We start from the raw sequence: 24208 nt of genomic DNA, 5'->3' as shown, positions 1-24208 counted from the left end.
TTCACTAAGTTGATTCATTTCTTTCAACTGGGGCTGAGCCCAGTGTCCACCTCTTAGTCAGGAAGATTAAATGGGATTCTGCATGAACTACTTTCCTGCACGTAGGGAGGATGTGAGTGCTAACTGGTGGCCCTTCAGCAACTGAGCTCCAGGTTTGCCTTCAAATCTAAATAAATGACTCTCTGATGAGCCTTTTTGTATCTATACCTAAATCTTTCGTTATCATCTACTCAGACTGTTTGTGATCATCTAACGCGATAATGCATACACCTTAATAACACTGCCTTCATGTTTCAAACTTCTCGTTTCCTTGCATTGCAGTTTTGGGATGGACTTGGGGCCTCTGACCCATTTTCTTGTGACTGGTTTTTCAAGAATCATTGAGGGGTTCATATTAGTTCTTTAAAGTCTACCTTTATACACCCATTTTTCTTTCCTTTAACCTTATTTTGAGAGGAGCTAAAAGTAAAATCCAGATATTTTTGTGACAGGACACACACCTCTCATTCCTTCCACTTGTTTTTTTTTCCCTCCACAGCATGGCTGATGAGTGGAGTAGGTCCACGCCTAGGAGGAGCGCGCTGAAATTTAACCACTTGGCCCCAGGCCGGCCCCTCATTCCTTCCACTTTTGAAGGTCCACCCCAATCCGCATCCCCCCATCATGCACAGCTTGCATTTACCTCCATAGGTTACATTCTATAGGTTACATTCTATTTGCATTCCCCTGGGTTTTCTGTGCCACCTGTGTCCTTCACTCTGACACTTTAGTGAACACCTCTGTTGGCTTTTGCCCCGCCTGGGTCTGACTCCTGAATCAGTTGCCTCTGCCCACGCTCTCTCTGGTTTACCTGCCAACTGCCCATGGGCTTGGCCTCAGTGATCCCAGGTGCTGCCTCATGCCCCGTGGTAGACAACCTAGAGCTGTAGCTCCATGTGGCTTTGAAGCTAGAACGCACATAAGATGTCCAGGAACAGAGACATTTAACTTTACAGGTGGGAGTGAGGTCAGTGTCGTGTGCTTAGTTTGTGCTGAAGTCAGTACTAGAACCTGTGTGTCCTTTTTATGCATTTAAACCTCTTTACAATTGCATGAGAAAAACAATTTTTTTTCATTCTAAAAGTTTAAATTTGAAAATACAATATCACCTTAAATGTCTGCTTTTTAAATGTGGGAGGTTTATTAAATTGTAGCTCAGAGCTATATTCTCTTGCCGTCATTTATCTCTTTCCCCATATTAAAGTTTGAATATTTTGTACTTATTAAAAGAAATGTATGTTCATTATACTTAGTTCTTAAATGAATAAATAACTGTCAATTTAAAGAAATCTGTCTTAAGTTGATAATAAGAAATAGGGACGTATCAGACATCGGAATTTCTGCATATTTATTTTATAGCAATGCAAAGTCTGATAAGAATTTATGAGCCAGAAGAGAGTGGTCACAGGGGCCGGCCCCATGGCTGAGTGGTTAAGTTCACACGTTCCGCTTCGGCAGCCTAGGGTTTTGCCGGTTCAGGTCCTGGGCGTGGACATGGCACCACTCGCCAGGCCATGTACTGGGGGGCTTTGGGGAGAAGAAGAAAAAAAAAGAAGATTGGCAACAGATGTTAGCTCAGGTGTCAATCTTTAAAAAAAAAGAGAGAGAATGGTTACAGAAATTAGAGGGCATTGAAGACATGAAATACAATGCAGCCAATAAAAAAGGATGTTTTCATAGAATGATAAGGGGGTATCTAGCTATATACTATTGAATTGAATCTAAAGAGTAAACACTGAATTTATAGCCTGACCCTAAAATTATGCATATTAGAGTGAACGCATAGAAGGAAGTACTGCAAAATACTATCCACGGTTATCTGTGTCTTGGTAGATTGTAGATGATTTTCATTCTCTTCTTTTTTTGTTCTTGTTTTGTATTTCTCAATTTGTTATAACGAACATACATAGACACTAGGTGGAGATGTCCAATGAGCAATTGGCCATCTACGCCCCAGCTTAGAGAGAGTCGGACTCTGGGGTAGATTTATGATAAAAAGGAAGCGACTTTTGCCTAAAAGCTTTCCTTCCAACCCAGCTAATCTGCTCTTCACTATAAAAAGAAATCTAATAAGAAAGGAGTTGTACCTTCCTGAAAACCAAATAAATGAAGTTATCTTTAATTTTATGTCTGGTGGCAAATATTCCTTCCCTAATCATGTGCATGTTCTAAGAACAGAATATACCACTACACTCTTATAGTCAATGAGGTTACTTTTCACTGGTAAGTTCTGGAAGAGGCTGAACACTGAGAGAAGGCCCAGAAAGAGGAAGTGTGAGCCCCCAAATTGCAATATGAGGGCTTCTGCCCAAAGTTCCCAGGGGCACTTGTTTGTTCAATGCAACCTCACAAAGGAGCAGGGCCAAAGAAGTGCAATTTTACTGCCCTGGGACAGGCAGTGATCCCCTCACCTCACCCTCATTAACAGCACACATGCATGCTCAGGCCCACCTACTTGAGACTGTCAGGTCTCCTTGGCTAGAATGACAAGTTCAAGCAATTCGCTGATGTTAGTTCTGGCCTACTCTGAGCAGGACCTACCCTAACCATTCACAGGCTATGAGTCCTTGGAAAAGCTGTTTCTTTTCTAGCGTCTTAGCCTCCACCACCATTAAAGGAGGTAATAGTTCTTCCTACTACATGGTACTGCTATAAAAATACAATGAATCTCTATGCCCTAGAGCTGGCAGAGCAGTGTCAGCCTCAGGCCCATTGAAAATGCTGCATAAATACTTCCTCTCTATCGTGTGTTCTCTTCTCTTTTCTCTCTCCGTTTCTCTCTCTCTCTCTCCCTCCCCGATCTCTTTCACTCTCCCTCTCTCTCTCTCTCTTCCTCCTTCCACCTCTTTCTCTCCCTCTTCTCCCTCCTTCCCTAACTCTCTTTCTTCCTCTTTCTTTCTCTCATTCTCTCTCTCCTTCCCTCCCTCCCTCTTTAGTTAAAAAGTGATCTTTGTCTTCACCACGGAGCATATTTTGAAGACAACTTTAAACAAGAGGTAAACACAAAGGAAATGACAAGTCACCTCGCCATTTCACAGGGTGAATCAGAGATGAGAAGAGGTGGAGTCATCACCTCCTAAAATGAGTTTTTTTTTCTTTTTTAAACAATCCAGCTTTTTTTCTTTGGGTCTGTTGACCCATGTTACAGGGCATACTGCTCTTTTTTTCATTTTTCTTTTGGTTCATATGGCAGTGAGCAACAAAATAATAAAAAGTATATTTTTTTAATAATACCAGCACACACACAAGTAGGAGAAAAGGGCTCTCCCATTGCTTGCTGAATCGCTCACTAATCACTCCGTTCGGACTCAGCAGGGAATTCTGACAACACCTGACTTTTCATTTATTTATTTTTTATTGGTTCTGGGAGAAGTTTGTGATTCATTCCATGTAGGCTGCAAGCCCTTGTACTACCGGAACAAATGGTCTCTGGGGAGATTTGCTTTATTAACTTTTAGGGCAAAGGAGGGAGAAATAGGAGAATTGCTTTAACTGCAATATACTGGCAAAAAGTTCAGACTTTTTTAGTTCATCAACACCTAAAATGTTTTAACTGGTCCTGTTTCTTAATGATAGATTGTCTGATTGTAAAGAAGGAGGCAGTGTGATGGAGTACAAAGAGAGCTGGTTGAAAGAGAACCGGGTAATTGTCTCCGCCCTGCCATCATGCCCAGCCAAATCACTAGACCCCAGGTGTCTCTGGGACTCAGTGACCTTCTCTGCAAAATAAAGAGGTCGGATTAGATATTGTCCTCTTTCTGTAAGGGTTTACGACTTCATGGATGATGATGAATTTAATATTAATTTTGTTGGAAAATGAAAGGAACCCTCCTCTCCATAAAGATTAATAATCATAATATAATAATAAGCATTTGCTGTGCTGTGTGCCTGGTGTTGCATCTATTCCCCACAGTGATGTAGGAAGAGCACACCAAGGATCATAAAGGTTAAGTAAGTTGCCTGAGATCACAGAGCCTGTGACTGGTAGTACCAGGCCTCCAGGCCTGACACACAGCTCATGACCATAACTCGCCTCCATACTGCCTCTCAGGGAGGCCATAAAGACCATCCAAGCTGGTAAAGGATTCAAAGCAACAAGTGTGATGTGCAAGTTAATAAAGAGTAAGGAGGAATGTGCATGCTTTATAAGTTTCTCAAGGACAATTCAGGATCATGGTGCCCACACGGAAAGAATGAGGTCACCAAGGGAGGCTTAAAGAGAGGCTAAATTGCAACAAAGGAATGAGAAAAATCTTAGATAGGGACAAAAATGCTTTATCTTTATCATCTATGCTTTCACTTTCAATATTCTCTTTGAAAGTGGTGAAGCACTCGGAATTTAGTAAATGATAAAATATTAGGTAAGCACATTGATACTGCTTGAGCAATTTAGATGGTTGGCATAATGGATAGAGTGAGAGAGGACAGGGTTTTTGGTGCAGGGGCTGCTGTTGACATTAAATGATTTGCTTTCCTTCTTTGGGTTCTGGTTTCCTAAACTATGAAGCCAACTGGTTGGTCTAAATCAATCTGGTAGATACCAAAACCCTGTAGGAGGCACGGGGATGTAAAGATAAAGATGTGGTTCTTCCCTCAGAAAGATCTTTAAGAACTCTAAATTCTGTGATTCATCGTCAAGGCAAAGATTGATAGGTTGATGTGAATTATTTGAATATTCCTAGCTACAAATGACAGAAAAAATTATTCATATGAAGAATCAGCAATAAAAATTTAAATAAAGGGTTATAGTTGGTAGTATACACTTTGATGTCCATCAAATTCATGATTTACAAGGCTTATGATGTAACTAAACGTCTCAAAAATATAATATAGCAGAGAGATGATGCTTATGTGAATATATTATATTTTTATGAAATGCAATGCATCATCCTACTAAGAAGAAACCAGCGCCTGAAAATGAGTCCTGTAGATTCTAATTTCTACACTGTGTTAAGACTACAAGTGAATTATATCCCCCCACAATTTGCATTTTCTTTTACGTGTGGAAGCAAAATAAGCGCCTTTGTTTGCACTGGTTTCAGAATTAAATTAGTTTGTATATTTGTTCTCTCCTCCTCTTCCTAGATTTGCTTTCAAAGTAAACAGTTATTTTCATTAAATTCTCTTTTATTTGGCTTTAGTTCTTTAGTTACTGTAATTATCTGGGTGGCTGTCCCTGTTTTATTTTTGAATCAGATATTTGTGCACTGTTTTAAATTGTATTTAATTGGTTCACTTCCATTTTTCTATTGTTTACCTCGCTTTGTGGTACTGTGATTTCTTTAGCTAGATCTGACTCCTGTCATGGTCTGATATTTTTCAAAGGCATTTTTTTAATGGACCTAAACACTGCAGAAGTTTGGCAAAATAGGAAAAAGATGATCATCAATTTGATGTTTAGTGAATGTGGACAAATATCAGGGAAAAAACAAAAATGTCATTCATCATGGAGATTGTTTTGAAAGTTAATGGCAAACTTGGAGTCTTGAGAAATAGCAAAAATTTACCTTGTTTGGTAATGCCAAAAATGTCAACAATGTCTTTTATTTTATTTTTTTATAGATTAACCTAAATGTGACCTCTGACAGAAAGAAAACCAGCCGTACTTTTCAATTTCCAAGCTAAAAAAGATCTAAAAAGTTATTTCTACCTAATAAAAAAAGTACAATAAGATTCTAAATTCCCACAGAAACCCTTCGTCTACCTTATTATACATCAAAAGCCACCAAGGGGCTATTTATCCTGTAGGCCAGTGCTGATAAAGTTTTGCAGGCATTTGCAATGATGTGCATGGCAGGGAGTGGAGACGGGGGGGTTAAGGGAGGGAGGAGGGGAGAGAGTTAGTTTTTCTTAAGTTAGCAGAAGAAAATATAGAAAGATTTAAAAAATTTATTCCAACAATTCATTTAACAATGGTTTATTTAACAACTCTTAGGATCCAAGTATTATTCTAGGAGTCGGGCCTATAGAAGTGAACAACAAAGATGAAGTCCTTGTCCTCTTGAGGATTACATAAGAGTGAGAAAAAGAGGGACAACAGCAAACATATGTACAATAATTCAGCAATTATTAAGGGCTTTGAAGAATAAAGCAATCAGATAAGAGTACCTGGGATTTCGTGGGCTAGTTAGAGAAGGTTTTTCTGAGAGCTGACATTTGGGTAGAGACCGTAAGAAAATAAGAGAGACATGTAGATATCTTAAAGGGAGAGTACTCAAGGAAGAAGAAACAAACAGGAAGTACAAAGGCCCTGGGGAGGGTACCTGGCCTATATTCAAGGAACAGCAAGGAAGCTAGTGAGTGAAAATATGCATGGTGTAGATTAGATCATAGAGGTGAACCTGGAACAGAGAAAGTCTGTATGAATATGATGCGACACCAGGAAAATTTGAACAAATGATTGGTAAATGTGACAACAAAAAATTTTAAATTTCTGCGTAGTGAAAAAGAACCACCAGAAACAAAACCAAAAGTTAAACAGCAATTAGGGGGAAAATGGTAATTCATGTCACAAAGAAGCTGGTGTCTTTAATGTGTTTTAAAAAAGCAATTTCTTTACATCAATGTGTAAAAATGAATAACCCAATAGAAAAATAAATGAACAAAGGTTATGAAGAGAAAAAGCAATAGAAATGGCTTTTAAACATATTTAAGGATGTTCAACCTTACTTATAATGAGGGAAATTCAAGTTAAAACTACAATGAGATGCCAATTTCTTACCCAATCAGATTAACAAAGATCCAAACGTTTGCTCTTAACAACATCTGAAAGTTTGAGACTCAGAAACCCACTGTCATGTGTTGCTATTGGGAGTGTAAACAGACGCAGCCTTTACAGGGACAACTATGGCTTTATCAAAATTTTAAATGCCCAGATCTTTGACCCAGTAGTTTCACTTCTAAGATTTTATCCAACAGATTTGTTTTCACATGTTAAATGAATTATGTACAAGGATATTCTCTGTGGCATTATTTATAATAACAGGAAACCATGGGATGTGTTGAGTAGTGAGAAATGAATTAGAAGCGAGGAGTGGAGTCTGATTATGAACCTCTTTTTAAACCCAAACCCTTAGAAGTTCTTGAACAGGTAAAATGAGAGCAAAGCTGTGTTTAGAATAACTTGTCTGCTATCAATTTGGGGTTTCATTGGGTGTGGGGACCTCGGTGACAACTTCAATGTCATTTAAAGAGTTCTCAATGGAGCTCTAAGGGGAGAGTCCTTGTGTTGAGGGTGGGGAAACTAGGAGTGGTAGCAGACAAGGCTGCTAAGGTGGGCAGGGCGTTTCTTATGCCAGGCTGAGAGGTTCAGACTTGATCCTGAAGGCACTGGCAACCTTTAGAGCAAGGCAGTGACCTCATCAGATCTGCATTTTTAAAAGACAGCTCTGCTGGCAAAATCAGAGAAGAGATTACAGAGCATCAAAGCCAGAGTGGGGAGAGGGCTTAGTGTCAAAGATCAGAAATATAGTCCAGACAGGGAAAGCGTTCTCTCTGTTTGGCAGTCTCATGAAGCAGAATTCCAAAAGTGAAAATGTCTTACCTATAAAATTGCCTTAAAAAAAAGAGAAAAAAACGAAACCTATCGTGTTGGTGGTTTCATGAGGGTAGACATTTGTTAAAATGTGTTAAATTGCATATTTCAGTATGTGTAATTTGTTTTATGTCAGTTATATCCTTATAGAGCTGTAAAAACAAAATTAGTTAAAATTGTCTTTAATATGAAGGAAAAAAAACCCTCTAGAAAGGGCATGGACCTTCTGACTAGGTCAGTTCAAATTCTCTACTCTCAAGTTTGCGCTCTTTTCTGGTTGTTCAGATCAAGTCAGCCTGCTGTCATGGTGTGTTCCTCAGTCCCCTCTTGCTGTCCTCCCTTCCCAGGCCTCTCCTGAAACACAGTCCTGTCCAAGATCTCACGAGCATTTTAATTAATGGATTTGGGTGAAATCAAAGGACACGTCTCCTCAGTGTACCTGTGTCAGTATGGAAAGCAGAGGCTTCTAATTACATTCATGCCATGGGCATAAATGAGCCTGTATGTAAACACTCAAGTGGGTTTTTTTTTTCTTTTAATGGATAACTGGGTGCCAATGAATGAATTTACTAGGGTGCTTTTAAAAATTGCTTTTTTTTTTCTTTTAATTCTTTAATCTGCTTCTTAGTGGGGGAAATACCTTGGTTAAGCTAAAACAGTGGTGCAGCAGATGTAAGAGAGGGTAAGCATTGCTCCTAAAGGAAAAGCAAAATTGGGTTCTATGGGGCTCTGATAAAACACTAAAGTAGATTGTGCTCACAGATTTCATTTTTCAAAGAGTAGATCATTAGGACAAATTTAGAAGATTTCATGAGAACTTTGAAGGACATGTTATTATCTTACTTCAAATTTTCCTCAAAGAAAGAAAAAAGTTTTTAATGTTCATATGTTTCATGTTGTCACTTCAAACAGGTACTATACACCGTGGAGGTGACAACCACGGACTGCTTCTGTCCCCCCACCACCAATTTATAATGACATAATGACACTCTTTGACACATAAAAAATATTTATTAGATAACATTGAGCTTATTTCAACTGAATTTTCTCTTTTTTTCCAGCTTTATTGAGATATAATTGACATGTAATATAGTGTAAGTTTAAGGTGTACAACATGACGATTTGATGCATATATATACTGTGAAATGATTATCACAATAAGGTTATTTAACACATCCATCATCTCATTTGGTTACCATTTGTGTGTGTGTGTGTGTGTATGTGACAAGAATTTTTAAGATCCACTCTTTTAGCAACTTTCAAGTATATAATACGGTATTGTTAACTATATTCACCATGCCGTACATCATATCCTCGGAATTTATTCATCTTATAACTGGAACTTTGTACCCTTTAACCACCTCCACCCACTTCCCACCCCACCCTGGTGGTTAAGCTTCTGTGCTCTCATTGCCACTGCCCAAGTTCGTTCTCCCATCGAGGAACCACAGCACCCATCTGTTAGTTGTCGTACTGTGGCAGCTGCATGTTGCTGTGATGCTGAAAGCTATGCCATCGATATTTCAAATACCAGCGGAGTCACCCATGGTGGACAGGTTTCAGCGGAGCTTCCAGACTAAGAGAGACTAGGAAGAAGCACCTGGCCACCCACTTCTGGAAAAACTGATCATGAAAACTCTGTGAATAGCAGGGAAGCGTTGTCTGATACAGTACCAGAAGGTGAGAGGATGGCGCAAAAAGACCAGTCAGGGTTCTACCCTGCTGTACACAGGGTCGCTAGGAGTCAGAATTGACCCCCAGCACTAACACAACTTTCTCTGCTTGCCACCTCTAGAACGTTTTTAAAATCATTCTCTTCCAGGTTAAAATCAGTAGGATTCAGCAAACTCATTTTCCATTTTATATCTCAAGAAGTACCTTAAGAATATACGTCGGATCATATGAAATCATACTTAATATTTTTATCCTAGAGGAACATAAACATTCAGGAGTCCCTGCAGCAAGATCGTTTTCAATCCAATGCTATTCAGAGATCAGAAATAGTGTCTAGCTCCCTGTGTCAGAGACTTTGCTTTTCATAAAGTCAAATACTTGGAGAAAAGTCCAAAGCTTTGGCTTCTCCCAAACCTTCTCTGTATGTCTCTCCTGTTCGTATCCCAGAGGAAGCATCTATCCAAACGTGAGACTCACTGGTGTGCATTTGGTGGGCCGTAATGCTGTACTGTAACGCTCTGCAGACTGAGATCAAGTTCTTTATGTACGTTTCCTTTAGGGCAAGGTTTTATTTTTTCTTGCCCATTCCAGGGCTTGTAAATTGTATGGTGGGGGAGTACATCATACTTGTTAAATTTGTCAAATATTAGTTGACTAGAATTCTGAATATTGGAGGCCTGTCAAACAAATATTGGAAAAAATATCTCTGAGTATTTTGTAAATATTGTAATTTGGCTGTTCCAGTTTTCTATTGCTGTAAAATAAATTATGCCCAAATTTAGCACCTTAAAATAACAACCATGTTATTGTAAGTCACAGCACAGTATACAGTGGGTCAGGAATTTGGGCTAGGCTCACCTGGCTGATTCTTCTGCCTCGTATGATGTGGAATGGTGTCACTAGATGGTAATCAGCTGGCAGCTGGGCTGATCTGGAAGGTCCTAGATGGCCTCACTCATGTGTCTGGCACCTTGGCAGCTGTCTTAGTCTGTTGGGGATGCTAAAACTAAATACCATAGACTGGGTGGCTTAAACAGCACACATTTATTTCTCACAGTTTAGAGGCTGGGAAGTGCAAGATGGAGGCACTGGTAGATTCTGTGTCTGGTGAGGGCCCTCTTCCTGGTTCATAGTCTTCTCACTGTATCCTCTTGGGGCGGAAAGGGCAAGGGAGTTCTCTGGGGTCTCTTTTATAAGGGCACTAATCCCATTCATGAGGGCTCCACCCTCATGACCTAATCACTTCTCAAAGGCCCACCTCCAAATACCATCACCTCGGGGATTAGGTTTCAACATATGAATTTTGGAGGGACACAAACATTCTGTCAATAACAGCAGGGATGGCTGGGAATCTGGGCCCGGCTGGGACTGTAACCTAGAGGGCCCACAGGTAGCCAGTCCATCACGGTGATCTCGGAGCAGCATCTCACAAGAGACGGAAAGTGGGAACTGTAGTCTCTTAACTACCCACTCTGGAAACTGACAATGTCACTTCTATTGCATGCTGTTAGTCACAGCAGTCACAGAGCCTGCCCAGATTCGAGTGGAGAGAGGTAAACCCCACCTCTCAATGGAAAGCAAGTCAAAGACTTTGTAGTCATCTTTAACTGGCAAAGGGGGACACCAGGAGAAAATGCATTTTTGTATCTTTCGGTAATGAACTCATCCATCAAAAAGCAGCTATAATCAAAACATTAATTTACACAAAATAGCACCAGTTATACATCTTAAAGTCACCTGTGTACCTTTTACTCCCTTACTCCTCACATCAATTGCTGACAGTACTTCTACCAAAATATCCTGCAAATTTTTTCCTCTCCTTTCTACTTCCTTTGCCTGGAGGAAGTACCTTCTAATAGTTAACCTTTGTTGAGAGCTAATTATGTGCCCGGCATTGTGCTAACAACTTTACAAACACTATCTCATTTAATTCCTCATACCTCTACTATTATGTAGACATCATCATAATCTCCATTTCATAGATGAAGAAAATGGAACTCTGTGAATTAGTGACAACCATTATCTCTCAATCATTTAATGGAGGGGCCTAGACAGACACCCAGGCACCTGACTGCATCTAATCAGAGTCAGGTTTCTTCACTCCTAACCAGAAAGTCCCTGCTTACACAAGTAGAATGCTTTGGCCCACAGATGCAGCTTTACCTGCAACCTGGCTCCTCAGCTTTGAGTGGCACCTCTGGTTGAGCTGTTACATGTGCCCCCTGTGCTAAGAAAGAATCATTGTGTCTTCTCTGTGTGCACCAAAACCTGAGATACCAGTTATTTCTAATTCATCTAAATTTTATTCTCGATTTAGAAACAAAAGTTATGGATACTGCTTGAGCAAGACAATAGTCCTTTGTTTAAAGAGAAACAAAACTTGGACAACGCAAGAGATATGTGCAGAAAGGATCAGCTGATCATTAGCTGACATACTAGAGCTGCCTTGGTTTAATTGGCAGTAGATAACAGCTCCAAGAGCACAGTTAAAAATAATGTCCCAAACATTTCAAAATATAAACGGCATGGGGATAATTAAGATAGCACAGGATGGCAGCATCTGAAGTCCGTTACAGCTATGTTGTGACTTAATTGGTTTCAGAGAAACTTACCAACTACTGCTTTGGTGTCATAAAAGTAGTATGTTTTCTTCACTTTGGGAGGAGAGAGAGGCATGGCTTCCCTCAGCTCCAAAGGAAAGGGAAGGTTCTCCCAACACCTGGGGAGCTTCACTGGTGACAGACTCGCCCAGCAGGTGGGAGGCAAACCAGTCAAGCAGGGATGCTCTCTCACCATCTGCGGTCTTGCCTGAGGAAGAGGCGCCATCCGCTCCCAAGGCTTTTCCAAGTCCCAGAGCTGGACAACTCTGGCCTTCCACTGTGACTTTCTTACCTCTAAATGTGTCTGAACTAGATCCCAAAGGCAGATGCAGTAAGCATCACCCTTTATAGTAGAAATGCAAAATACTAGAGGAGTTTTCTGAAAAGCTACTTTTCTTTTTGTGACCCTGGGGAATCTTGTCATGCATATTTAGAACAAAAAGGAGAACTGTGGGGAGAGATGATTATTTCATAAGGATACACGTATTTTAATTTTGTAAATTTTTTTGTATTATGGTCCTCCATATACCATATGTTGCGTATGTTTATCTGGTCTTCTATAAACTAACGTATTTTATAAACGACTTTGTAGTAGAAAAACTATAAGCCCAGAAAAACCACTATTTTCATCCCTTTCAGCCTGCCTCTTGTTCTTACCAAAATTCTATGTAGAGCTAGAATTAGTGCACCCATGTTATTATCCAGATGTTTCACACACAATTTTATCTGAGCTTTTCCAGGAATTAGAAGAATTATGTATTTCTTTGTAGAAGCAACATGTTTCAATAAAGTGTTGTACATTTATACTATGTAATGATTTATCAACAAGTATTTCAATTAATAAGAACTTCTGTAGTTGATCAGCACAATAGTAATTATTACTCTTTCTTTTTATTATGGTAAAAAACACATAACATGAAATCTGCCCTCTTAGCAAGTTTTTAAGTGTGCAATACAATATTGTTAACTGTATGCACAATACAACCCTTAATGATGATTCTGAGGTTTTAAGCCAATGTATATTGGCTTTTGAGTCTTCAAAGGAGAATCTAACTTTACTTAGTAAAGTATTTTGTTATATATTTTAAATTAGTAATAGCCTAAACCAGATAAAAGTTTAAAGTAGCCTATTCTAACTGGTGATCTAAATTAGAATAAAAATAAATAGATGCACACCTACATCAAAAGCTTATCATGGTAAATTATTTTTATAACAAAACAAATGGAATGAGATAAGAAATGGAAATATAGAGGCAATCAACTTGAGTAAGTGTGGCCATTTGGTTACGTGTTGAACACACTGGATCAAATCCATGGAATTGCCTTTTTCCAAGGCCAAACAGGCAACTGCTTGGGAGAGGGACACCCTGAGCACTTGTATCATGGTTGAAGTCAAAAAAGAGGAGATGAGTTTGCAGGCCTAGGAACCTAAAAAGTGAGCACTGTAGTGAAAAAGGAACAGAGAACAAAAAGATGGAAATCAACAGAGAAACTTTCTGACTTCATGACACAAATCTAACAGCATTTTGCCAGACCTTTCAAAAGGAATGTCTGGTAGAGAAGAGAGTGTTTTAATTTAAACAAGTAAGAGAACCTCCTCAGAGATATCTTAGACCCCATAATTTCAAACTGTGACCTATGCTGAGTCCTTATGATCCAATCCAAAAACTTATCCTTTTTGTCACGAACACAACTGCTCTCAGACTTCCAAGAAAGCCAATGTTATTACCATCTCAACTCAGCCTCTTCACGTTGGGCAAGTATACCATGACAGACCAGTACTCTTTATATAATGATTTATGCAAACACTTATATAAAACACAGTATTAAGTATCCCATAGTTATTAGTTCCTTTAATTGTATTTGTTCCATAATTCAATAGTGCCAATTCTTTTTCCTCTAAAGATTTCTTGATTCTTCCAGCAAAATACACCTGTTTAGAGAAACTTACTCATTCGTCATAATCTTTATCAAAAAGCCTATCGGAAAGTCTAATAGTAAAGGAGACTTTTTTTTCCTGAGGAAGAGTCACCCTGAGCTAACATCTGTTGCCAATCTTCCTCTTTTTGCTTGAGTAAGATTGGCCCTGAGCTAACATCTGTCCCAATCTTCCTCTATTTTGTATGTGGGTCACCACCACAACATGGCCACTGATGAGTGGTGTAGGTCTGCAGCCAGGAAGTGAACCTGGGCTGCTGAAACAGAGCACACCAAACTTAACCACTAGGCCACGGGGCCAGCTCCTAAAGGAGATTATTTTTGATAAAAGCACAAAATAGATATAAAGACATAAAAGAAACAGATCATCTCTCAGGCAATAGTTAGCCACCTATTAAAATCTTAAAGGAGAAAGTATCTTTAATATCAAAATACATGCATCCTTTGTCTATGGTGCCAGATAATTAGGTCACTAATATCTAGAGAAATTGCCACTTTTGTTACAAGATCCAGCTGTGATATACACAGATAGGACTGCATTATCTAAGGAAAAATATCAGAAAATTTGTTGTTAGAGCATCTTTGTGAGTCCTGTTCACGCTTAAGTTTTTCACTCACTTGTGTCCATGAGAATAGTATGGGACAGAGTTCTGGAGCTGGGGCTGGGGTAGAGGAGGTTGCCTGATGCTCCACGTGCTGCCCTGGAGGCATTTACTCCAGGTCAGTCCACAACGGGTAGAGCAAGGACTCAGTTCTGGGTTCTGGCCCAGAAAGCCAGTTGAGAGTGTAAAAGCTGATGCTGTTCACAAAGCCCGGTGTTCTTTAAAAATGTGACTCTTTGCTTCCCAGAGAGTAATGTATCTTTCTCATAAAAAAATCATCAATCTTAAAAGGTTTCTCATCTACCTAATTCATAACTACTTATAGCCATGAAAAATTTTTTGTGTTAGACTTTGGTTGAGTGTGGTTGGATATATAATAAAACTAAAATTTGGTTTCCTTACACTAATACTATAAAACAGCTACTATAAACAGTGTTTTACATTAATAATATATTACATTTGGAAAGCAGATTATATGATATATGTATGGTGGTATGTTTCCAGTTGCATGCTTAAAATATTCATGCACAGAAGGAAGAAAACATAGGGCATATGCCAAACTGTTTATAGTGTTATTCTAAGAGGCAAGATTATGGCTGTATTCCTCTCCTTCACTTTTCTGTTCTGTATTTTGTAAGCGTTTGATAATAAACATGTATTATTTTTAAAAAAAGGAGAGTGTTTTAAGATTGGCCCCCAGGAGCTTCAACAATTAAAAGAATTGAGATCTATTGAGCCTGAATGTTAAAAGTCTAGGCTGTGCTTTCTAATATGGTAGCCACTAGTCTTAAGTGGATATTTAAAATTATATTTAAAGTAAGTAAAAGCAAATTAATTTATTAACAATTTAACTCTTCACTCACACTAGCCAAATTTAAAGTTTCAGTAGCCACATTTTCATCATCACAGAAAGTTCTATTTAACAGTCATTGTGGAGACAGGTTACCAAATTACGCGCTGAATCCTAAGAACAAAAATGGACCAGTTTTCAGTGGCATAGGAATGGAGTGTGGGCCTCACAGTAGTAGCTGAGAGACTCCTCATCGCAGGTCTCCTTTATACACCTCACTAATCTGTGGCCCATTAAGCTCAGAGATTTTTCCCATAGCCATTCAGCTAGTTGGTGACAGATCAAGGATGAGAACTCAGGGCTACTAACTCCTAATTCACAGCTCTTGCCTCCATATCACTCTTCCCATCTTCTCCAGAAAACTAACCATCCCAAGCAATACTTCAGCTCAGTGAAATTTCACAGGCACTTTTTGAGAGCTTCCAAGGTGATAGGCACCATAATAAGCCTTGACTGTACAGAATCAAGTCAGAAGTTTCCTCATCCTCAAAGGGTGTCAAAGCGCGAAAGCAGAAGGTCATGCTAGGCAGAGTGATAGCACAAAGTAGGGACAGGTCTGTTCTTCGCGGGAAATCCAGAAACGCTTCACACACGTAGTTAAGCTTGAATTGGGTCTTGACATTTGTGCATCTGAATTCCCAAATTAGCACTTCTCCAATATTCTCAATTTTCCCCACACTCCAGGAGAAAAGAGGTTACAATCCATTTTTGAAATGCAATTGATTTCTGACCTAATGTTGTTTTTTTTTTAACTTCACGTGGAATAGTTAGATATGTTCAACTCTCTTAATTTGAACTAATTTTCTCATTCTTAGGCCTGGTTCTATATTTGCAAAATAATTTTAAATTTACAAATGAAATAAAATACTACTTTAAGATTTAATCATCCTTCCACTTTGGACTATATAAAAGCAAATCAAAAATTTGACTGAATGATTATTTTTCAGCCTGTTGTGTTCGAAATGTTTAAACACAGGTTAAGAACCTAGGAGCTCTCAGTTCTCAAATAAATCATGCTCCTGTATTTTAACAGATGCAATGCTCTTGGTGGCAGAGCGACTGGAAGGACCATTCAACATTGAGTCAGTCATGGACCCTATAGATGTCAAGATCTCTGAAGCCATTATGAACATGCAAGAAAACAGCATGCAGGTGTCTGCAAAGGTATTTGCCTTAGTCATATGTCTACTAATAAGGAAAGTGCAGTAACCTAAAAATGAAGTAACTAGATATGTCAGCCGGGATTATAAATTCTAATACGTTGTCAGTGAGCTTTTCCTGTCAAGCTACAAATTTGCTACTTCGTTAAAAATGTCTAATAAAATGGCAGTGAGAAAGGAAGCAATCTTTTAGTTTGCAACTACTCAATCATGAAGACATTATTGGCTGCTAAAAAGTTTCAGAGACACCCAAATATATTGACCAATCCCTCACATTTGTGAGCAATTTGGGGGGAATTTTCTTTTTAATATTTGAAATTTCTGCACACCCTCACCCTGTTCTCTCTCTAGGAATTTCTAATTATATCTTCAGCTGTGCAAACCAGGCAAATGTTCTATATGTTCAATTGTAAATAATTAAACATTCCATCTGACTTCCTTTTTAAGACTATGGTGTAAGCTTCATTAATGAATCTTCAGGGGAAAAGGCTCCTTTGTATGAAGTCAAGCAGACATTAAAAGAAAAAAGTAGTGCATTTTCATAAATCATATGAGACAGAGCTTCTGAGTTTGCAGCTGCAAAGCACAAATACCAGGTGCACAATTTTTATGTGTCCCCACCCAGTTGAAGATAAACAGGACCCACCTCAAGCAAAATTGAGAAGTTTGCAGGGGGTCCCCCAGCCTTTTCCTTCACCACCCCTTTTCACCCACACTGATGACTGCACAATGCCCTTCTGTTCTTTTTAACTGGTCTCCCTGTCGTGAAACACTGGCCAAATCTTTATCAGTCCTTTAAACCTGGTGACTGAGTGATTGCTTTTTAACTGAAAATCATTCACACAAAAATATGTCAGGCAAAGAATTGTAGGTTTAGCTTTCTTTGATTTTTAAAATCTTTTGTGAAAGAGATTTCAAATATAACCAAGGACAAGGGATGGGTGGTAGGGAGAAATCACAGAGCAGAAAGAAATCCATGGAATCCAACCAGGTCTCCTTGGCTGAGTATGAATCAAAGTAGCTTTGGGCTTTTCAGGGAGAACTGGCAGGAAGCAGGGGGAGAAAGAACCTAGCCTGGGTCCCTCTCTCTCCTTAGGAGATGGATGGGCCAACAGTTTCATAGAATTACTTCTGGGTCTTAATGAGCTTGGATGGCCTATGTAAAGGAGGACACTCCAAACTGCCATCACCTATTGGTGAAATAGCATGTTTGGGGGTTCCATGAAAAGCTATTTTCTTTCTTTCCCATGGAAAAATAGCAGTTATCTATTCCTTTCAAATCTATTTCCTGGAACCCTGCTAATGTTGTTTTGAGAGGCCAAATAGCCCAGCAGCACTCAAGTAACTAGGTGCTAAGTTTGCTGATGTTCAAAGCGGCTCTAGAGAACAGGGCGTGAAAAACACAAAAGTGTCTGTGATTTAAGACCATCACACATTTCTTAGAAGTAGAGGTTTCCATTGGAGTGTGTGCATACACATTCAAGTCAATTTATTCTATCAAAAATTCTCTAAGAGGTCAGATGGACTCTCTTTATTACCAGAATGTGAATGAGACATTTTTGTGGAATTTATCCAACAGCATTATAACAGTATGGTTGTTTATAAAGAATGTACTTTTAAAAAGACACATTTCTTTGTAAGAAATGCCAAAATCAAGAGTAGAAATAATATAGGGCATGTAAGAGTGCGTTCACATGAGAGGATACAGTATGGAGGGTCATGAAAAAAAGTCAAATGAGCTAGGAAAAGAAAAGTGTGTCCGGGCTGGCCCCGTGGCTGAGTGGTTAAGTTCGCGCACTCCGCTGCAGGCGGCCCAGTGTTTCATTGGTTCGAATCCTGGGTACGAATATGGTACTGCTCATCAAACCACGCTGAGGTAGTGTCCCACATGCCACAACTAGAAGGACTCACATCGAAGAATATACAACTATGTACTGGGAGGCTTTGGGGAGAAAAAGGAAAAAAATAAAATCTTTAAAAAGGAAAAAAGGAAAGTGTGTCTGGTGGTTTTGGCATAAGGAAAGGGGGATGGAGTGAGTTCAGGAAGAGGGACAGGGAAGAGAGAAGCCAGGCTCTGCAGGAAAGAGGAGGGGGGGCAGGCTCTGATTTGGACACGGGTATTGAGGAAGGACCAAAGCCAGCCTTTAATATAGTGGAGAATTAAAAGCTGTTTGGAATTTGGATAAATTTAGCAGGAAACACCAACAGGATTTGCTGATGGAATGGATATGTTCCGAAAGAAGTTTTATTTCACCAAGAGAATGGAATTTAGAAATACATAGTTTTATTTTCCATATAAGCCACATCCATGAAATTATGCATGAACTGAAGTCTAAAATCTACATGCTAGCTATGAACTGGAAGGTTGAATATTTCCTTTTTCAAAGGAACCCTCAGTCACTGTTGATAAACAGTCTCATCAAATTTGAAGTTCTGGATTTCCAGACTTTGCATGACCAGAGACATCATTAACTTTCTGATAGGTGAGCTTCAGGTGAGGCCAGAAGCTAGTTCCTAATGAGGTGGGGCGGACATCCTGAGAGTTGTAAAGCTTACAAATTAAAATGACTTTTTACTCTAGGATATGATTGACAACTTCTTGGAAGATCGTTTACCTTATTACAGCTGTTACTGAGAGAAGTCATTCCCAGAGCCTCTTTCAGAAGAGCAACAGGATTTATAACTGCCAACTCCTATTTGTTGAGTGCTTCCGGCCAGGGGCTGTGTGTGCCTTACATAGTTTATATTATGTAATATTTATAACAATGCTTATGATGAGATAGATCTTGCCCCTTGTTTTCCAGATAAGGAAACTAAGGCTTAGAAAAGTTAAGTAACTTACAAAGGCCTCAAGGTACATGAGAAGTACCTAGGGGAGTGTCTGATTCCAGAGCCTTGCTAGTTACTGCATTGCAATGATGTGGGTGCTGGCAAAGCCATTCTCACACAGGGGCGGGGTTCAGTAACTACCTGCTGAATAGATCAAGTGTTAAGAGAAAGTTCAATAGACTTCAGAAAAACCTGCATGAGAACATAAGGAAACAGAGGTGGCAAAGCTAGGAAGACTCCAGCTGTCTGTCTTTCTGTCTGATTCCTTTTACAACTATACCCCGTCCTTGCCACCATGCTAAATTCTAATGAAATTTTTCTCTCATCTAGCCTCATCATTCATTGCTCCCAACCCTTCCCAGAGTTTTAATAGCACAAAATAAGTCTACTTCTTCCTTCTTCTGTCTGAAGGCAAAAGATGAAGACATCACAGTTTGAGATACGAAATTTCCCTCCTCTCATCCCGCAGCCCTTACCACATCTGTAGGAGGGAACAGCTATTCTTTTCTACCTAATCGTTGAGATCCTGAATTAGTGGGATTTACAGGCTAATGAAAAGATCTATATTCACCATGTATGTTCATGCTCCAATCTCATATTAGATCTGTTTTTATAGGTATTGTCAGATCCTTTTTCCTCTCCTATTTAGCCCACAGCTAAGCTGCTGAGGGGTATATTGACATTCCTTCAAAAAATACTTTAGCTATACAAAGTTGTATAATTAAATTACAATATTTTGGTAATAACATTAAGGCATTCATTTCTGACTTTTGATTTGTATATACTTTGTACAATACTATATAATTATTGTATATAGTATATATTGTTTGTTGTTAGTGCTGTCAGGTCAATTCTGACTCCTAGCAACCCTGTGCACAGCAGAGCAGAACCCTGTGAGGTCTTTTTGCACCATGCTCTCACCTTCCAGCACTGTATCAGACAATGCTCTGCTGCTATTTGTGGGGTTTTCTTGGCCAATTTTTTCAGAAGTGGGTGGCCAGGTCCTTCTTCCTAGTCTATCTTATTCTGGAAACTCCACTAGAATCTGTCCCCCAGGGTGACCCTGCTGGTATTTGAAATACTGGTGGTATAGCTTTTGGCATCATAGCAACATGCAGCCACCATAGTATGACATCCAACAGACAGGTGGTGGGCTGTATGTGTTGTATGTACTATATATATAATATTATTTATTTATATATATTTTTAAGACTGGAGACAACAGCATATTAAAACTTTTCTTGGTTCCATTTTGGACAAATGACCACTGAGTAACAACAACAATCATCTTGGCTACCATTGAGCACCTACCGTACTCATTTAACAAATGCCCTATCACGTACCTGGCATGAAGAACACAGTAGAGGACAAAACAGGTTCTCTGCCCTCATGTCAATCTCTTTCTTGATGCCTTATATACTTATTTCAATCCTCATTGCAATCTTGTAAAGCATACATTCCCTCATTTATAGGTAGAGAATGTTGAATTTAGAGAGATTTAGTAGCTTGTCTGAGGTCATGCAACTAACAAGTGGCAGAACTGGGATTGCAGCCAAGAACTGTCTGATCCAAAGAAAAAGATTTTCCCAGCATGCTACTGTTCCCTCAGTATGTATCTTCCCACCAAGACCAGACATACTGCAACATTGGAGGAGCCAGCCATCTAAGGGAAGATGTTACCTGAAATATGCTACTGATGATGACTGTTTCTGATCAGTAGGTAAGCCTACTGATGAGAAACACAAGTTGTTAGTTCTTCAAGCCCCAATTAAGCTATTACATTCACCAACTTCACAATCTTCATCAAAGACAGGAAACACCATCATTATTCCACCACTTCTGTTACCCACCCAAATCAAAGGAGTTCAGAACTTTGCAGGTTTGTGAAATGAAGAACAAAACTGACTGAAGCTCTGCCTGTGAATTTCAGACGTGTTGATAATCTCCTTCCTATCCTTTCAGGGAAGATGAAACTGATCTCACTGGATATAATTTAACTATATTGGGAATAATTTCAAACCTAATCCAGGAAAAGATTGCTTTGTCAGATAATAGTCTAAATTAAAAAGGAAGACCTATTAGATTCGAATTGAAACCATCCATTCAATTAATACTTATTACAGGCGAGGGTAGAAGCCATTATGGAAAGACGGGATGGCCTTTAGGTACTTAATTTTCTCCAGACAATTCTCAATTCTTTCTGAACCTATAGCTCAAATGAAGGTTAAAAAAAAAGAAAAAACCTAAGAGAGTAGAAAAGAGAATATAATAATTTCCACCTCTAGCTGGTGGGTCTTAGTTTCCTCATCTGTAAACTGAGGAGTTGATCTAAATGTGCCCTTTCCAGCTATATCAGTGCATAGTTTTATGAACTTTATCTCTTTGCTAACGATTAGGTTTCTTTTTCTAGCATCCAGATATTTTCTTTTCTCTGGCTCTTTTTTCCTTCAAAACACTTAGGTATAAATAATATCTTGGGAATTCACATGGAGAAAATATCTTCTTTCAGATATAAGGACACTGTTTAGAATTTAATTCAAATACACAAATTTTTATTCCAATAGTGTTTATCTTTCCTTTCTTTGAGCTCCTATATTACACGTGCTCTTATCATGGAAGTAAAAATATTATTCTTTGTGTTATGGTTATTTGTGCACTTAACTTCTCCTTCCTGAGATTATAAATTATTTGAGGACAGAGGCTGCATCTTACTCATTCTTACACCCTAACATCTTGTTTTACACATGGAAGAAGCAGTACATTTTGCTGAGTTGAATTTTGGAACATCAAAGTATAATACCACAGAGATTTCAGCAATAAGGAATAGAAAATACTTTAAAATGTACTTGAAGATGGTCTTGAACTCTTTAAAGTAGCATAAAGGCTACAAGATCAGATTTTGACATCAGACTGACATGGGATCTGGTTTTTACTTGTTGGGTGACTTGGGGTAAATTATTTATCTGTCTAAACTCAACTAACTCACATTGGAAAGTAGAATACTAGTAGCACCTACTCATAAGGTTGTTTGAGAGTAAAATGATAAAATCTGTGTAAAATGCTTAGCATGGAATATGTCAAAGCAAAACCACTCACAAAAGTTAAGTGTTTTAGTTGTTACTGTTGAAAATGTCTACGTTGTGTACATTCTAAAGAACAGCGACTCTATGGTTTTGCCTCATCCATGATGGTCTGTGAACTTATCTTTGGCATTAAGTTCAGAAAGCAGGTTTGATATACACACTCCTGCATTTAAATCCACTCATGCATGGTGTTATTTTCAATGGCAGAGAATCACCTCTAAAAGTTGTTTCATGTTTCTGCATGACCTATGACATGGCAAGGCACTGAATAAATGTCTAATGAACAAGATCTTCAGAAGAAAGCAGGCTCGAAGGATGGAGACGATGTTAGCATCCCGACTCCGGTCTGTGCCTGTTGGTCCACCAATGCCAGCATAGGAAAGGGTTTTAGAGGAATTTCAGTTGCCTCTGCCTAATATCACATTATTCTTACCCTAAGGGAATAACTGACCCACTCCATTGACAAGTAGTTCAGTCCCCCTTCTGCCTGATCTCTGAGAAAAAGCAAATGGCCATACTACTTATAAAGCTTTAGTTTCTATTTCTATCTCTTTAGTTTTGTTTTTAAAAGAGGAGAACAAGTTCTCTGGGCCAGCCCTGGTGGCCCAGTGGTTATGTTCAGTGCACTCTGCTTCAGCAGCAGGGGTTCCATTCCCAGGCGCAGACCCACACCACTTGTCTGTCAGTGGCCATGCTCTGGCAGCAGCTCACATAGAAAAAGAAGAAGATTGGTAACAGATGTCAGGTCAAGCAAATCTTCCTCAGCAAAAAAAAAAAAAAAGAAAAAAAGAAAAGAGTAACTTCTCAATGATTTCTAGATTCAGAATATTTTCTCTGGTTAGTCAAATTTCACAGTTCATATCCTGTCCATCAACTCTCACTTATAATATTCCACTAAGAAACAGTGACCTTGAAACATCTTGTATTCTTTGATTTCTTCATGTCAATACAGAAAACCAGGATCTGTTCCATTCCTGTTTGTAACATCACTGGATAACAGAGCAGATTTTTCAGATGCTAGATACCGGGTGAAAAAAACTCCACCGTTTTTTATAAAGTAAAATGAAAGTGTGAGAAAAATGCTTATGAAGCATTTGTAGGAAATGCATCCAAGGCAAACATTCTTTCCATGTAAAAGTGATAAAAAAAATTCTTTTTCTTCTTTTGATGATAAAGGGGAACTCCAGATTATCTCTAACCTTTGGCTATTTATCTTAAGATTTTCTTTTACTTTAACTTCAGCACAAAAGATGAGAAGATTAAGAAATCTACTCAAGAATAGGTGATCGAGAGGCTGGCCCGATAGCATGGTGGTCAGGTTCGGCATGCTTCCCTTCGGCAGCCCAGGGTTTGTGGGTTCAGATCCCAGGTGTGGACCTATGCACTGCTCATCAAGCCATGCTGTGGCGGTGACACACATACAAAATAGAGGAAGATTGGCACAGATGTTAGCTCAGGCACAATCTTCGTTGAGCAAAAAGAGGAAGACTGGCAACTCAAAAAAACAGAATAGGTGATTGAAACTCAATTCAGTTTTTAACATTCAGTGTGTTCTTAGAAACAGAGAAAGATACTCTTAATCTCCTGAAAGTCTTCCAACTTCCTCCTGCCTTAAAGAGGAGAACTGCTTCCCTAGAACCATGCCTAGGTTCTGGGTTATTGCGATAGAGGGATTTCTGTGGCCTCTGCTCTATCTTCAAATTCACAACTATCCCCAGCTCTTAACACATCCCTTTGACTCAGGCACATGGGATCTGGTTTGATTCTGAGAGTCATAGAGTCAGCCAGCCTATATTTAAACATGTGAAGGAGCTACCTCAATGTGTTTATAGCAACTTGTCCTGCCAGAAATTTTTGAATTATATATGGCTTTCTGTAGAGCTTTTTCTCCTAATGCAT

General features: G+C 39.0%; 1 protein-coding gene across 1 annotated transcript in view; it reads left to right on the top strand.

The window, feature by feature from the left end:
- Window positions 1–24208, top strand: part of GPC6 (glypican 6) — a 1014472-nt gene that overhangs the window by 892773 nt on the left and 97491 nt on the right. The window contains exon 5 of the mRNA XM_046664883.1: window positions 16271–16401. Coding sequence (XP_046520839.1) covers window positions 16271–16401 — 131 coding nt within the window. The remainder of the gene's footprint in view (window positions 1–16270; window positions 16402–24208) is intronic.

Source organism: Equus quagga, chromosome 6, assembly GCF_021613505.1.
Source record: "Equus quagga isolate Etosha38 chromosome 6, UCLA_HA_Equagga_1.0, whole genome shotgun sequence".
Lineage (NCBI taxonomy): Eukaryota > Metazoa > Chordata > Mammalia > Perissodactyla > Equidae > Equus > Equus quagga.
Note: the sequence above shows the minus strand (reverse complement) of the source record. Positions and strands in the feature narration are given on the sequence as shown.